Source organism: Myotis daubentonii, chromosome 3 (genome assembly GCF_963259705.1).
Source record: "Myotis daubentonii chromosome 3, mMyoDau2.1, whole genome shotgun sequence".
NCBI classification, from domain to species: Eukaryota; Metazoa; Chordata; class Mammalia; order Chiroptera; family Vespertilionidae; genus Myotis; species Myotis daubentonii.
In genome coordinates this window covers 154,365,681-154,380,680 of record NC_081842.1, presented here as the reverse complement: position 1 = coordinate 154,380,680, position 15,000 = coordinate 154,365,681, and the positions used below count along the sequence as shown (strand labels likewise).

The 15,000-nt window shown below is 39.3% G+C and overlaps 1 protein-coding gene across 6 annotated transcripts in view; it reads left to right on the top strand.

The window, feature by feature from the left end:
* The window catches only part of LMO4 (LIM domain only 4), a 40,058-nt gene that overhangs the window by 12,971 nt on the left and 12,087 nt on the right, over positions 1-15,000 (top strand). Inside the window, exon 5 of one of the 6 annotated variants that reach the window (XM_059688961.1) lies at positions 8,745-9,164. The exons of 1 other annotated variant lie outside the window; for it this stretch is intronic. In XM_059688961.1, the coding sequence (XP_059544944.1) occupies positions 8,745-8,843 (99 nt within the window). In that variant the 3' untranslated portion in view covers positions 8,844-9,164. Of the gene's footprint in view, positions 1-322; positions 837-3,024; positions 3,820-8,744; positions 9,165-15,000 lie in introns of those variants that run through there. 4 more of the 6 variants (XM_059688964.1, XM_059688960.1, XM_059688959.1 and 1 more) reach the window with 4 other exon arrangements.

Genomic DNA, 15,000 nt, shown 5'->3' with positions numbered 1-15,000 from the left:
TTGCAAATTAACCAGTCACCATGGATGAGGCATTTCAAGCTGCTGTACATGTAAACACATACATATTTTTATGTAGTGAAATGAATCTACAGGGTAGAGTTAAGAACAATGAATGGGTTGCATAAATATGTAGAGATCCCCATTTCAATTTGAAGGCAGCGACATTTGTAGTTAGTTATACTTGGTAGCTCAAAGGAAAACGAGCTAGGAATAAAATGTTTGACCACTTTCCCACCCCTTCCAATATGAAAGCTTAGTTTCCCCCAAAATTCTCTTTTTAACATTTTTTTGCTGGTTTTATGCCATTTCTTTCCTGCCTTAGCAAAGTATTAGAAATGATGGTTACAGCTCACCAACGTGCATGGTGAGAATTGAAGGATGTGGAGACAAGATAGGAAATGCAGCCAGACTGTGGAGCACTGAGGATGCAGGCGGTGGCTGTGTTACTAGGGACCAAGTGCAGAGGACATGTCAGAAATATGAGCAGGGTCTCAGTACCGTCTTTCTGAGGATAAGGCGATATAAACTTAGAGTTGTTAGGGAGGAAACAGAGCCACACGGGGGAAAAAAATCTGGTTTTACGTGTGAACAAAATTGCATGGATTGTGCCTTTCATCTAAGTGTTCCGTTCTTTTTTTTATAACTTTTCCCGGGTGGTGGTGAGAGGTAGGGAGTTCATTTTGGAATACAAAATATACTAGGCGGTGAATAAGAACCTACCAGTGTATATTTTCTTAATGTTGGAAGCCAAAAGAGACAGGTGGCCTTCAAAAATTAATAGCTCTTAAAAGGCATAAGGAAATATAACTTAAGGATATGTTCTTGTCAGATGTTGGTGAGAAGCTGTGTTTGGGGGGGGGGGGGGGCGGGTGATGTTAATTAAGAACATTTCCCTGTTGGTATAAATGTCTCACATTTTTGCCCTTGGAGCTCAGCTCACCATGAACACAGTCAATTCACAAGGTAGTTTTTGTAAATAAAGGTTTGGGGCAAGCTGAACGTGGTCCAGAGAGATATTAATGAGAGGGCAAGGGGGAAGAGGTAATGAAAACACTTCCTGGTGGCACATAAGCTGCTTTCTGGACCTGGAGAATGCTTTAAAATCATTTTCCCCAAAGCCTTCAGTGTTTCTTTTCTGGGGGAGCTGAGTGGGGAGAAGTGACAAGTAGCTCCATTTTATTTTCTTTCTCGTTCTCCATATTTTTGGTAGGGAAAATTGGACATTAATTTTGGCTGGTTTCCTTCTATTTGTAGAACTAATTATCTTTTTTGTGCATGATGCATAATAAATATACACAAGCATCCTCTGCCTTCAAGGTAATGAGTTGATTGTTTGTACATTTCTTCTTTAAAGGCAGCTAATTGTATGGAAAGTATAGACCCCATCATCTAGTCCCTTTAAACTTTTATTCCCCTGAAATTTGTTCCCATTGTCTGGGGTGTGCAGTTTAGTTCTTGTTCTGCATCATTGGCTTTTGTATATTCTGAGAAAAACAATAACATTCAGCTTTTAAATCATACCATCTCTTGACTAAAGTCTCAGACCACTGGTGCCCAAGGATCCTACAACGTGAAAGCCTATATTCAAAGGAGGCTCGGCTCTCTTTAGGAGAACATGGCCTTCTAGAGAATAATGTACATACCATCAAAAGTTGTGGCTAATTTTTTTTTTTAAATAAATTTTTGCCTGCTCTGGAATTTTTTCTTCCTCTCAAGAGTGATGGTTGCACCTAGAATTCCCTGCTTTTCAGTAGCATAAGAGATCATCACACCGCTTTAGGTGGAGGGAAATGCAGCTCGCGGCGTCCTCGTTTACATATCACTGCGCAGTTCCCTTGCAGTCGCATAATTGGTGTAGTGTGTGTGTCCATCGTAGAGGGCATTTGACGCTCATTTATTAAATATGCTCGCTGGCTGCTGCCGCATCTTTGTTCTGGACAGACAAATTACCTTGCTCACACTGAGCTTCCACTCTGGGGAATTAAGCCTCCACCACTTTAATTAGCTTGGAAGTGGGGGGTTGCAGCTCCTAATAGACTTCAGGCTTTTAGTAAGTTAGGGAAAGGGTGAAACGAGAACTTCCTGGAAGCTCAAAATGTCATTTAAAAACCATAAAAATCTAATATATATTATTTCATTTTGGTAATTGCAAACAGATTGTATTTGACGACTGTGTGGATTACCATTTCTAACTTAGACTTTAAAATTAGACTTGCATTGAACTGCATTCTTTAACTGATCATGAATCATTAACACATTACATGTGTTTGATTTATATATTCAGAATATTTTACGTAGTATCAAGTGGCAACAGATAGGAAATACTAGATGTAAAGTATCTGTTTATATGTACATGTGTGTGTGTACAGATAGACACATAAATACATGCACAAACATACTCATGCAGGTAACATACCTATATGTCAAGAAGGACATAGGTGAGTAGGTGACATGTGGGAATATCAGAATAGTCATAATAACTGCCAATACTTGCGTAGGTTTTATTAAGCGCCAGGCACTGTTGAAAATGCTCCACATATGTATTATGTAATCCTATGACAGACATGTTATCCCCACTTTAAAGACAAGGAAACTGAGGCACAGACAGGTTGAGTAACTTGCCAAAGGTTATACAGTTGAACATATTAACCCAAAACTTCCTGGAGAGGGACATGGCTCTGAGTGTGCCTTTGAGATATGACTAGTAGGCAAGATGTTATAATTCATTCCTTTCAGAAAGAAACTTGCTTTTCGCAGAGTTGAGCAATTCATTGTAGAACTTTACACCAGAAACTTTCCGAAAGTCCATTCATTGTCTCATTTTCTCTGCTAGTAAAACTGCAGAAAATGTTATGCTTTAGTTCTTCCCTGTTGGAGTAAGTAGCGCAGAAAGCCTCCATCAAGTCACAGTTGGGAAGTAATCTAATAAAAGAAGATTAGTGAATGTAGAGAAGACAAAAGCAGCCATGTTTGAGTTTAATATCTCTCAAATTTAGCTAAGATGCCCGTTTTTATTTCTTGCAGGTCTGCTAAAAGGTCAGAGTAATGCAGAATGCGTGCCTTCATCTCAGATTTTGTTCATCACAGGTGGATCCCATGTGTCTTCAGTAGACAAGTCACCTTTGTAGCTAGCACCAGTGCCAGCTCCATGCCATTGCACCTTCTTTAGTCTTGATTGCCCTTCCTGCATTTATTGGTGTATTAAAATGACTGAATATGAACATTAAGGACTCCATGAACCTGGGCTAATGGGAGACTGTAGAGAAAATGAAAAAAGATCCACCAGAGGACATCTTGGGGGGGTGGGGGAGGGAGCTGGGGAGGAGGGAAATGACTAATGAAGCTAATTAAAAGAAGCATTCAAATCTGCTTTCTACCCTCATTAACAATTAGCAGGGCACTGGCCAGAGTTTGTACCCTGTGTTTTACCTTAACAACATTCTATTTGCTCTTTGTATATTTAAGTGTTGTAAGGAAATGTGTTTCAATCAAAACTGAACATGAGATAAAGGAAAGAGATGTGGCTTTTGTGATATTCTATCACAAACACTTTTATTGTATCTCTGTAAAATACAATGTATGTATGCATGTAAGTGTTTTCGTCCTAATGTTGCTACTCCCATGGCGAAGAACAAGAACAAAAAATGGAAAAAAAATTGGAAAAAAAAAAACAGGCTCATAGCAGCTACTGTGTAGAAATTTCCCCCTACTTCTAATTTGCTGAATGAAGAAAAAAAAAAATCTTTTATTTGTGATATTTTCAGAGACATTTGCTCTAGTATGGTGTATTTAAATAATAAAAACTTAAAAGAAAAAATATTCGATGGAGTTTGGGCTTAAACACTGCTTTTTCTCTTCTGTACTTTGGGAAAAGGTAGGGTTGTTTTTTTTTTTTTTTTATTTGATACCAAGTTCACTTTAAATTTCAGGAGTTGTGAGAGGTGGTATGTATATTTATTTAGCTCTGGGCCAATAAGGTATTCTTCAAATTACTTAACCATGCCGTTTTTGGCAGGGGTACAAAGCAATGTTTCTGACGGAGTCCTTCTTATAAGTTCAGAATATTCTGTTGTTAACAGCACTTCATTACACTTCTCCAATATCACAGTGAATCTTTTGTGTTTATATATAAATATTTGTTTGATTCTTCAGCTATTTTCGCTTACTCATTTTTTTTTTTTCCTCTCAGTAGGAAAGCCTTGGGTATTGATGAAAAACACGTTAGAGAATGTGGCATAACTATCTTGTTCTCTTAGCAAGTTTATAGCTTTGGCGGAAACAGCCTGCCAAACCATACCTGTACATATTCTGAGGTTCCATTAGTTCTTAGGGACCCCGTGCTCTTTACAGTTACGTTCAGTGGGTGAAGCAGCCGTTTCCCGGTGTGCTTTTGGACTCCTGGGGTCTGCTGTGTGCTTTTGTTTATTTTGTTTTGCTCTTACGCTCTATAGGCTCTGCCTTCCCATATGTTTGGAGGCGGGTATTTGGAATTCATTTAATAGAAGTCTTGAGATGTTCAGTTGCCAGTTCTAGGCGCTAGATTATCCCCCAACAACGGCTTCTGCAGTGCCCGCAGAGGTGCCCTGAGGAGAGCGCATGTAGGCCAAAGACTAAGTGGGTCCGTGGCCAGGGCTGGAAGGAGGAAAACCAAAGAGGCTGCACTGCCAGGCTTGCAATATGTGAGCAAATCTCAACTACGACTTCTGCCTGTCACAGGTTAATAAAACCAGGGGTTTTAATGCTACCTTTAATTTTCTTTCTAAAAATGGCAATTGTTTTATTTTCTCTTGTTCCAGAAGAGCTCCCGAGGCCCTCTCTGGAGAATAGGACTAGGTTCGTTCTATAGAGAGATCGAGCTTTGGCACAGCTCGCCCAGCAGTCAGCTTCGCTTCCCTGGGAGGCCTGTGCTTACTGCCTGCGTTCGGGTCCCAGGCCAGGAGGAAGAATCACTTGCTCAAACTGCACTCTTCTTGGAGGAGGATTTAAAGACAGAGAGTAAAAGTGAATAGTTCATTAGAGCTTAAGACAAAAATAAAATGAATAAAATCACATAAATAATATCTCCTTGAGTTAGATCTTGGGGAAATTCTAGGAACTAGTTCTGGCTCTTACATTATTTTTCTTTTAAGATACTGTAAGGGAACTTGGACTCTTCAGGATAGAAAAGAGGAAATGTTAATAAGAATGCAAGCATCTGCTCTATTCTTGTTGGCATAAGCACTCATGTCCCATATAGAGTAGAAATTCAAAGGAGATAGTTAATAACTTTAGTAAGTAATACAGTGTGGCATTTAGTGATGTGGAGGGCTAAGGTTATTAAAGACTTTAAATGAACTATTATACGGCTGGTTCCTCAAGCACTGCTGCGTATTTAATAACGAGCTTCTAAAAGCATTTCTTAAGTTGCAGACCTATAAGATTACAAATGTCACTCATGTTAGTATAATCCACATGCAAGTGATGAAGTCTTCTCTTTGATGTGCTAAATTGGAGAAGGACTAATGGAGCTATGAATATACAATAGGACATATTTAAGTAGTAGTCTTGCTTTAGGTAAAACACTTTCTTGAAACCAGAGGCATTTCAAACAATAAAACCCAGCTCTAATGGGGATGCTCTGTGGATAGAAAGCCACTAAAAACACTCAGGTTTATTCTGATGTGAGCAGTGATTATGTTCCTCCCCCAACCCCAACATTGCTTAGAGAGAAAAAAATCCACCAGCTTGTTCACCTTTCATTAGTGCATTTGTGATGTTAGTGAGATGTACTCTGTTCTTTTGAAAGGCCTTATTTAATAACACCCATGTCACAGAGCAAGATGGCCCCCAGTCCCTACAAGCAAGTGCAATTAAAAATAAAAGCAAATGTAACTGAGCCCTGCTGAACTGATTAAAGAAATGTTTAGGATATGTATACATGTCCCGATTATGCAAACTGCCACTCTTGCTAATGTACAAAGATTCTCCTTTGAAAGGTTGGATGTTTTTTACCGGCCTTGTTACATTTACACACCCCAAAAGGCAGCAGGGCCTGAGAGAAGCCTTTCCAACCCAAACCATTTGCCACAAGAAACTATTTCCAGCTCTTCGTGATTTATTAGGAAGTAGTTTAACACAGACTATAGTGTCTTATAAAATACAGACTGAGAAAACCCCAAAGTTTCTCATTTATGAATGAGAAAACACCAAAAAGAAGCCCGTGAAATTGTCATCCTTTTAATATTAACTATTTTGCCCTCATTAACACTGATATTTGAAACAACTAATCCATCTGAAATGAAGCTTTTAAATGTCAATATAGGAAGATTCTAATGTGCACCATGTTTATGTAAAATATTTCTTAGAGCTAATAAATTATGTAAGTGAATCTAAGAGCTATAGATGATGTGGCCTAAATAACTGTATTTAGGTCGAGAAGTGATTTTCCCAATGATTCCTTCACCGGGGAATTCCATCCCAGGTGCTTGCGCACCTATGACTCGGTTTGAGAGGCCATTGGAAACAGACTATTTACAAGTTGATGTGACTTCTTGCATTGTTACCAACACTCACCTATTGTCAGTCCAGCCAAGTCACAGAAATGCTTATTGCAGTTAAAGAGCAATTTGTTTCCATGAAACTGCAATTAAAGTATTACTGAGCAGCCATTTTAGATTGGCAATGCTCTGAATGCATGTTAAACAGCCAGCACCTCCCACTTGCCGAGCCTGAGATCTGACTCGCAGCAAAGTGGAACACATTCACCCACGTTGGGTACCTAGTTAAGAGGCATTTGCAGCCCTCTGTTCCATCATGAACATGCTGAGAGCAATGGCAAGTCAGGGCTGATTTTTGGAAGGTGAACTTGCAACTTACCTCCAGTGACTACTATTTGCAGTTGCACGAGAAGTGAGAAGTACTTTATGCTGACGGATATGTGCATGTCTCCTAGAGGGAACGTTTTCGAGTTCAGATTGATTCTGCGGAGAATGGACTGCAACTCGGAGGCTTTGAGCCAATGGTGCTGCAGGTCCTGACATGTTACAGCTGTGTAAACAGGGCCATTCTGTCTCCTAAATCACAACTAATAAAGCATAGGATGAAAATCAATTGATTCTGTTATAAGTTCTTTGGATGACACTGGAAAGTTGTTTAATGACTCTCTGTTGGAGTGGTCAAGCCTGGGTTGAGCCACTGAAATACCCATTTTAATTGTCTCTCTCCCCTCAGAAACAGGGCAGGGCAGCCTTTCCTGCAGATTAGCCTCGTGGCCACCAGATCAAAACCTTCTGGGGAAAGAAAGGATCTGCACTGAATTCTTCCTGCACATCTGAAGTTCAGGATTTGTTCAGTGAGAAAGGTGAAGTGCAAAGGTTTTATTGAAAATGCAAAACATTGATGTAAGATCCTGAGAGAGGAAAGGATTTCAGAGGTGGTGTTTTAAAATGCAATTAGCACTGAATTCTAACCAGCTTGGAAACCATCATTAGCTCAGAGAACAGGAGGCATTTCACCTTCCTTCTGCCTAGAAATTCCCCCTACCTGGATCAAAAGGTTTACATCCTCGACTTCCTCAGAAACAATCTTCATGAACAGTACAATTCTTTGTAGGTTTTCTGCTGTGTTGTTTTAGCTGTAATTTTTTAAAAGAGGAAAACGTTAAAGAGTTTCTTCCTAAATTAATATTTCAATTTCTGTGAATTGAGTATTTTTGGGAACTGTAAAGAGAAAATCTGAGGACAAACTGAATTTACAAGTGAAGATTAATTCTGAAAACTGGAAAGGAAATTGCTTGTTTTGGCTGCTGTTGTATATCTTTTTATTTAAATAAGGTTTGGTGGAGGTGGGTGTGTCTTAAATTCTGCATATCTCTTTAGGGCCTTTTTTAAAAAAATATATTTTATTGATTTTTTACAGAGAGGAAGGGAGAGGGATAGAGAGTTAGAAACATCGATGAGAGAGAAACATCGATCAGCTGCCTCCTGCACACCCCCTACTGGGTTTGTGCCCACAACCGAGGTACATGCCCTTGACCGGAATCGAACCTGGGACTCTTGAGTTGGCAGGCTGACGCTCTATCCACTGAGCCAAACCCGGTAGGGCTCTCTTTAAGGCCTTTGACTCAATTTCTATTATCAGTCATAGGACTTACACTTTCCATAAAAGCTTTACATCTTGGAATACAATGTTTAGTCTAATAACTTTATCTGGGAATTTTATAATGCTTTGTAAATGTTTTTACATGTGAACATTTACAATTAAGAAATTCTTACACTTGTTTTCTCACGAGTCCTCACAGTAATCCTCTTAATTACTATTATTGCCTCAGTTTTACATATGAGGTCACTAAAGTTCAGGGAGCTGACTTAGTAAGGAGGGCCAGGACTAGAGTGAGGTTATTGGGTACTCTGGGTACAAAATGCAAGGGGATACCAAAAATTCAGGAATCAAGGTAATGTTTTAAGGCAATATTTTAAAAAATAACAGAATCAATGCAAAAACATCCATGATGTACGAAATTTACAATTTAAATCAAGGCAGGATCTGTCTTACTTTCCTTTTGGCCCAGGTTCCAACGTGGCTGGGCACGGTTATGAAGGCCCGCAGTGCCAGAACTGCTATTTGAACCCTGGCATTTGGGGCATTTCCGTAGACTTGACTTATAAATTGTTAGGCTGCAACAATGATATACTTTATTCTATGAGCTGTAACTTGGTTTTTTCTTCCCTTAAAAAACTAATTATTGCCCTTTATCTTTTATCCAGCCTGGAATGCCAGCTTCTTTAGACTGCCTGCCTATCTTAGCCTTGCTCCATAAGAAATTCCTTTTGACAATTCTCAACTACTTCGTCACAAGTAATTAAATATAATTGATCATGACTCTGCCCACAAGTTGTTGCTGAGGAAAACGAGCAAGACTTTAGTAATCATATTAGTTCAGAAAGCAAAATGGATAAATACATCCCATACAAAGTAGTAAATGACGTGTTTAAAATATCTGAATGACCTGTGGATTTGAATCTGTAGATAGTATTTGTGGTGAATTTGAGTCTATAAAAGTAACATACTTTTATAAGTATAAGCGAAGCAATATACACACACACACAACAAGTTTAAAGAAAATTTTTAAAAAATATATTTTATTGATTTTTTACAGAGAGGAAGTGAGAGGGATAGAGAATTAGAAACATCAATGAAAGAGAAACATCAATCAGCTGCCTCCTGCACACCCCCCACTGGGTATGTGCCCGCAACCAAGGTACATGCCCTTGGCCGGAATCGAACCTGGGACCCTTGAGTCCACAGGCCGACGCTGTATCCACTGAGCCAAACCGGTCAGGGCAAAGAAAATTTTTACATGTTCTAGTGTGTGAAAAGAAGACATACCACAAAAGAACTAATATTCATGTTTGCTGTTTAAGATGGGAGAGCACAAAAATGTTCAAATGGAACAGATTATACCTTTAATTACATCCAAACATGATTCTGAGCTGATATTCAACATTTTGTTGGCTGTACTTCCTATTTTCCCATTAATTGCTGGAGTCCAAAAAAGATACCAAATTTGTAAATAAATTGCTATCACACGTCATTGAATCCAAGCTGCCTTTATTACAAAGAGAAAAATAGTTAAGGAAACATTTCTACTCAATTGAATAAAACACTGTTTTAATGTTGATGTAAAGGTTAAGCAAAAAAAAATGACTTTTTCTTGGCTTATATTCTTGACCACAGTGGATTTTGGTGCCAGAGTACTGGTTATCGAAGCCCTTAATGTCTGTATGTTATTTCATGGAATATCTCAGCCCAATGACTCTTTGCAGTCTATCTTTTAATCTTTTATCCTGCTATGTGCAAAATGAGACTTAAGTTAGCCAATATATGTTTTTTTCTGGTCTTGAAGATTATATTACCCTTCTCATTGGATATCAACAGTTATACATATGCAGTATTCTCTTTAGGTTGTGAGGACCTGGAAAATATGCATAGATCAATCTATACCCTATGCGTTCAAAACTATAAGTATTGATTACAATGACGGAGATCATGTGCATTTGTTATGTGGATAATGTGACCTCGGCTCATAAAATCAGTAAGTGAAGTCTGTACAGGTAGGCAGGATTTGTATCAGGTAGTGAGGCTGCCAGACCCAGGAGCTCAACTTCTTGGTTACACTACCCTATAGTATGACCAAAACCCACCGCCATTCAGTCACGTGTCAGCAGATGCCACCCATAGCCAGCACTGCATAACCAGTTCAAGCAGCTGCCTGAATAGTGTTTATCGGGGTTTTTATTTTTATTTTTTGGTGAGGGTATAGAGTGGGAATAGATATTTATGGAATTTAGAAAATAAAATATTTTAAAATTCTAAGCTGTGGAGATAATTTCTATCATGAGAACAAGGGAGTAGGGAGAATGGAAGGAACAACTGCCTATATAATTTGCTCTTCTAGGAAGGATTAAAGGGCTGGAGTCTCTTGTTGAGACTATGCGCTCCCCAAACACCCTGGCCACACACCCCATCTACATGGTTTTGTTTGTCTTATTTCACTCCTGTCAACAAGACCCTTTGCCCTACCCACACAGGATGCTGTTACTGTGCGTGGTAAAACTCAAGCTATGCTTTTGTGGACTGCAAGGCTGTGTGTGACATCAGGAGGTTTCAGACATTAGCAGTGTTGGCAGTTTTTAAAAGTTGATATGATACAGCCTTTGGTGACACTTCACAGGTGTGTCAGGGAGAACTGAGGTGAAAGGAAAATCGCAACAGAGCAAAAGCAGACTCCAATGTTCTTGATGAAGCTCAGGGTACCACGGTGGAAACATTGCCTCTGGCTTGTTAAATCTAACCCTTCTGTTCTCTAAGAGTGGAGTGGAGGCACCAGGGCTGCATGGGTGCAATTCACAAAACTACATCTGGTACCTTATTGTGTAAAAAGTTGTGAGGTTTTTGTTTGTGTGTTTGTTTTTTAACCCTCTTTAGCCAAACATTATAACCTTAGAGAAGGAGAGAATTCAGATGACTTTGGAGCTCTGGATAGGCAGTTTGTGCTGTGGGCTTAGTGAAGGTATAGCTGTAATATTATTCTCTCTGTGTTATATTTTATGAATTTTAGTCCAGAATTTGATTTTCGACCAGTCCACCGAAGGATTCTGCCTCTGGAATGCCCCTGTTTTGCATGCAGATGGCAGGTTAATGAACTCATTACTGTGCATTTTATCCTGCTCTGGACAGATTTGTGACATTATTTTTTCAAAACAAAAGAGGGTTCTGCCCTAGCCAGTTTGGCTTAGTGGATAGAGTGTTGGCCTGTGGACTGAAGTGTCCCAGGTTCAATCCCAGTCAAGGGCATGTACCTCGGTTGCAGACTCAATCTCTGGCCCTGGTTGGGGTGTGTGTGGGGGGGCAACCAGTCCATGTGTCTCTCTCATATGGATGTTTCTCTCTCTGTCTCCCCTTTCCCTTGCACTCTCACTAAAAAATCAAGGGAAAAATATCCTCAGGGAGGATTAACAACAACAACAACAAAACAGAACAAAACAGGGTTAGGCAGTTGGTTGGGCCTGATGAGAATTGGGTGACTAAGTGAAAAAATATATTTTCCAAAACACTACTAACCTGCTCAGGGTTGCTGCTTAAATGTTCTATAAAACTCTCTCCATTTCCCCCCAAAAGGTCTTTGATTTCCCTGCATTCTTAAAGATTTTTAGAACCGCGTGCCGTCCCGAAGGTGTGTGGTCCAATTCCACCCTAAGACTAGGTGATTCTGGGCTTTCTTTCTGATTCCTTGGGCATCTATGGGCATCTCGTGTGTCTTTGTAACCTTTTTAGCTCAGGTGTTTGCACCAAACAAGGGAGAGAGAGCACTCGCTTTTGCCATAAGGGATATGCTATGCGAATGAATTATGGCCTGTTTGCCTTGTATTCTATGCTTTGTACTTTTGAGGATGAAGGCACCCATGCCTCTTCATTCCTGCCCCTTTTATTTTAATGTATGTAATAAAGCACATATTACACTGTAATGCTAAGTAAGCACCCAATGGAGTTAGGAAACTGAATTTAATTCTAGTCCTGAAGGGAAGGCAAATGGAATCTGTGGTTAAATTTGTCTTTCCATTTGAATATTAGCCATGGGCTAATCATTTAATTTCACTACCTCCTTTTGCCTATCTTTTAAATAGGAATTTACTAATAACAGCTATATTTGCCAATACATTCATTGTCTTCATTAGAAGGTAAAAAGGGCTTTAAATTCTCAAGATGGTACTCTTTTGGAGTGTAAACACTGAAACAATGGAAAGTATAGTAACTTCTCTCATTTACAGATGAGTTATAAGGTCTTAAACTTTGAAAATTATGATAGCTAACTCTTGCCTGTCTCTAATGGAGGGGAGTGATGATATAGATCAACCCCAAACAATGGATAACAATTTATTTTTGGTTTAGAATGTAATATGTAATTTTTTTTTCATTTTGTGAGAAGTCTTTTTTTAGCAGGTTTAGGTTCACAACAAAATTGAGAGGAAGGTACAGAGATTTCCCATATATCCCTACCCCCACACATGTATAGATTCCCCATTATTAAATGTATCCCCAAGTTTGTTATAACTGATGAACCTACCTTGACAGATCATAATCACCTAGAGTCCATAGTTTTCATTAGAGTTCACTCTTGGTGGTGTATTTTCCATGGATTTGGACAAATGCATAATGACATGTATCCATTATTATGGTATCATACAGATGATTTTCATTGCCCTAAAAATCCCTCATACTCTCTGAATTTACCCTCCCCTGCCCCACAAACCCTGGCAACCACTGATCTTTTTACTATTTCCATAGTTTTTCCTTTTCCAGAATGTTATATGGTTGGAATCATGTAGCCTTTTCTGATCGACTTCTTTCACTTAGTAATACATTTAAGGTTCTGCCATGTCTTTTTCATGGCTTGATAGCTCATTTCTTTTTAACACTAAATAATATTCCATTGTCTGGATGTACCACAGTTTATCCATTCACCCATTGAAGGACATCTTGGTTGCTTCCAAGGTTTTGCAATTATGAGTAAAGCTGCACTAATCACCCATCTGCAGGTTTTTGTGTGGATATAAATTTTCAATGAAGTACTTTTTGGGAGCATGGTGATACTGCTTTTGTTAGGTAAATGTCACACAAAATTTGCAATTCTGTAAACTCAGTCCATATGCTGGTAGAAGGTAGCTCAGAAAAGAAATGAACATTTATTTTATTTTATTTTTTAACTTCTTAAAAAATATATTTTTTTTATTGATTTCATAGAGGGAGGGAGAGGGACAGAGAAATAGAAACATCAATGATGAGAGAGACTCATTGATTGGCTGGCTCCTGCATGCGCCCTACTGGGGATCAAGCTCACAACCCGGGCATGTGCCCTTGACAGGAATTGAACCCTGGATTCTTCAGTCCACAGGCCAACGCTCTATCCACTGAGCCAAACCGGCTAGGGTGCACATTTATTAAATAATGATGTGGACCATACATTTTTTCTTGTTAACCCCAGTATACACTTTGAGGCAGATATTACTACTTCTACATTTGCAGTCAAGGTATCAGGGACTTAAGAGAGGTTAAATAATGTGCTCAACTAGAGTTATTTGAAAAGGTGAATCTGACTCCAATGCCCATGGCCTCCTGTAGGGGAAAGCATATTAGGAGTAACGCTTTCCCACAGCTAATCCCTGGTTGGCTAGTCTACCATCAGGTAATGGAGCTGATCCTACACAATTAAAGCCGTAGCACACTGTAACCATTACACATGTTTGATTACCTTTGGAAGGAGACATTGATCCAGGTATTGTTTACATAGGAAAATGGTTGTAGTGCCCTCTTGACTATGCACTTTCCTTTGAAAGGATAGCAGCATTTATTTCCATTTCATGGTTCTTCAAGGAAGGACAAGGAATTATCTTTTGTTATTTGTCTAGTAATTGAATTAGACAATTGTTAATTGAGCTCAGTACTTTACTTGTAATTCCTCATTTAATTCTCACACAAAAAACACACACCTATAAAGTCATTTTATGAATCCATTTTACGCAGGTGGAAGCTGAGACTTAGGTTGGGTAACTTGCCCTGTATGTTAGGTATACGGTGAAGCTGACAGTTGCTGCAGCCAGGCCTGTCTGAAATATGCTGTTATGTGCCAGGTACGGTACCTCATTTAACTTTTGTGATCTCCCCATCAAGGAAGGCGGCATTGCTGCCTTGTTACAGATGAAGAAGTGGGGGTTCTGAGCCTGCATGATGTGCTGAGGACACAGAGGTCTGCCTGGCTTGAAAGCCTGTGTGTGACCCAGAACGGTGTGACCGCTGCAGTGTAGCTCACCTCTATTGAACCTCTGTTGTTCATTTATAGAATAGACTGAAGGAAATGTCTACAGTTGGACAGTTTGTGTCTTTAGAGCATTTTATTTTCTTCATCATATAGAGATTTATCAAATCTCATTAGCTACTGTTAAAATAATGTGAGCTGAGCTCTGGGTTGGTTAGCATATTTCTTTACATTTTCTAAAAATGGCCACAATTGTGAGTCACTCTCATTTATCAAAGGAGGCTCACTATCTCTGCAGCATTTATTTTTTTATTTTTTCTATTTTCTATGAGGCAAACCTTCGGCTGGGACATTAATTTCATTTGACCCACTTTACTCCGTGTTGCTTTGGACAAGTACAAGTCTCTTCTGCATTAGCAGGGAGGCAAGTGAAGATTATAGATGGTTGCAAACTGGGTCTTCAAGTCTTACTCACACTCTGGATTCTGGTTTAGTAGTCTTTAAGGAATGGGCTCATTGTGAGTTCAACAGTTATGTAGCTTGTTAGCTCTTCCTCTGAAGCTAGTCCTGCCTCCTCTGTAGAGCTTCCATGGATTTCCCAAGGCCTTTCAAGATTCCTCTACTGGACTGAAACCACCTGTTTTCAAACAGAGAGCTCCTGGAAGACAAAAATGCATCTTATTTATTTCTGCATCCCTGCTGTATGG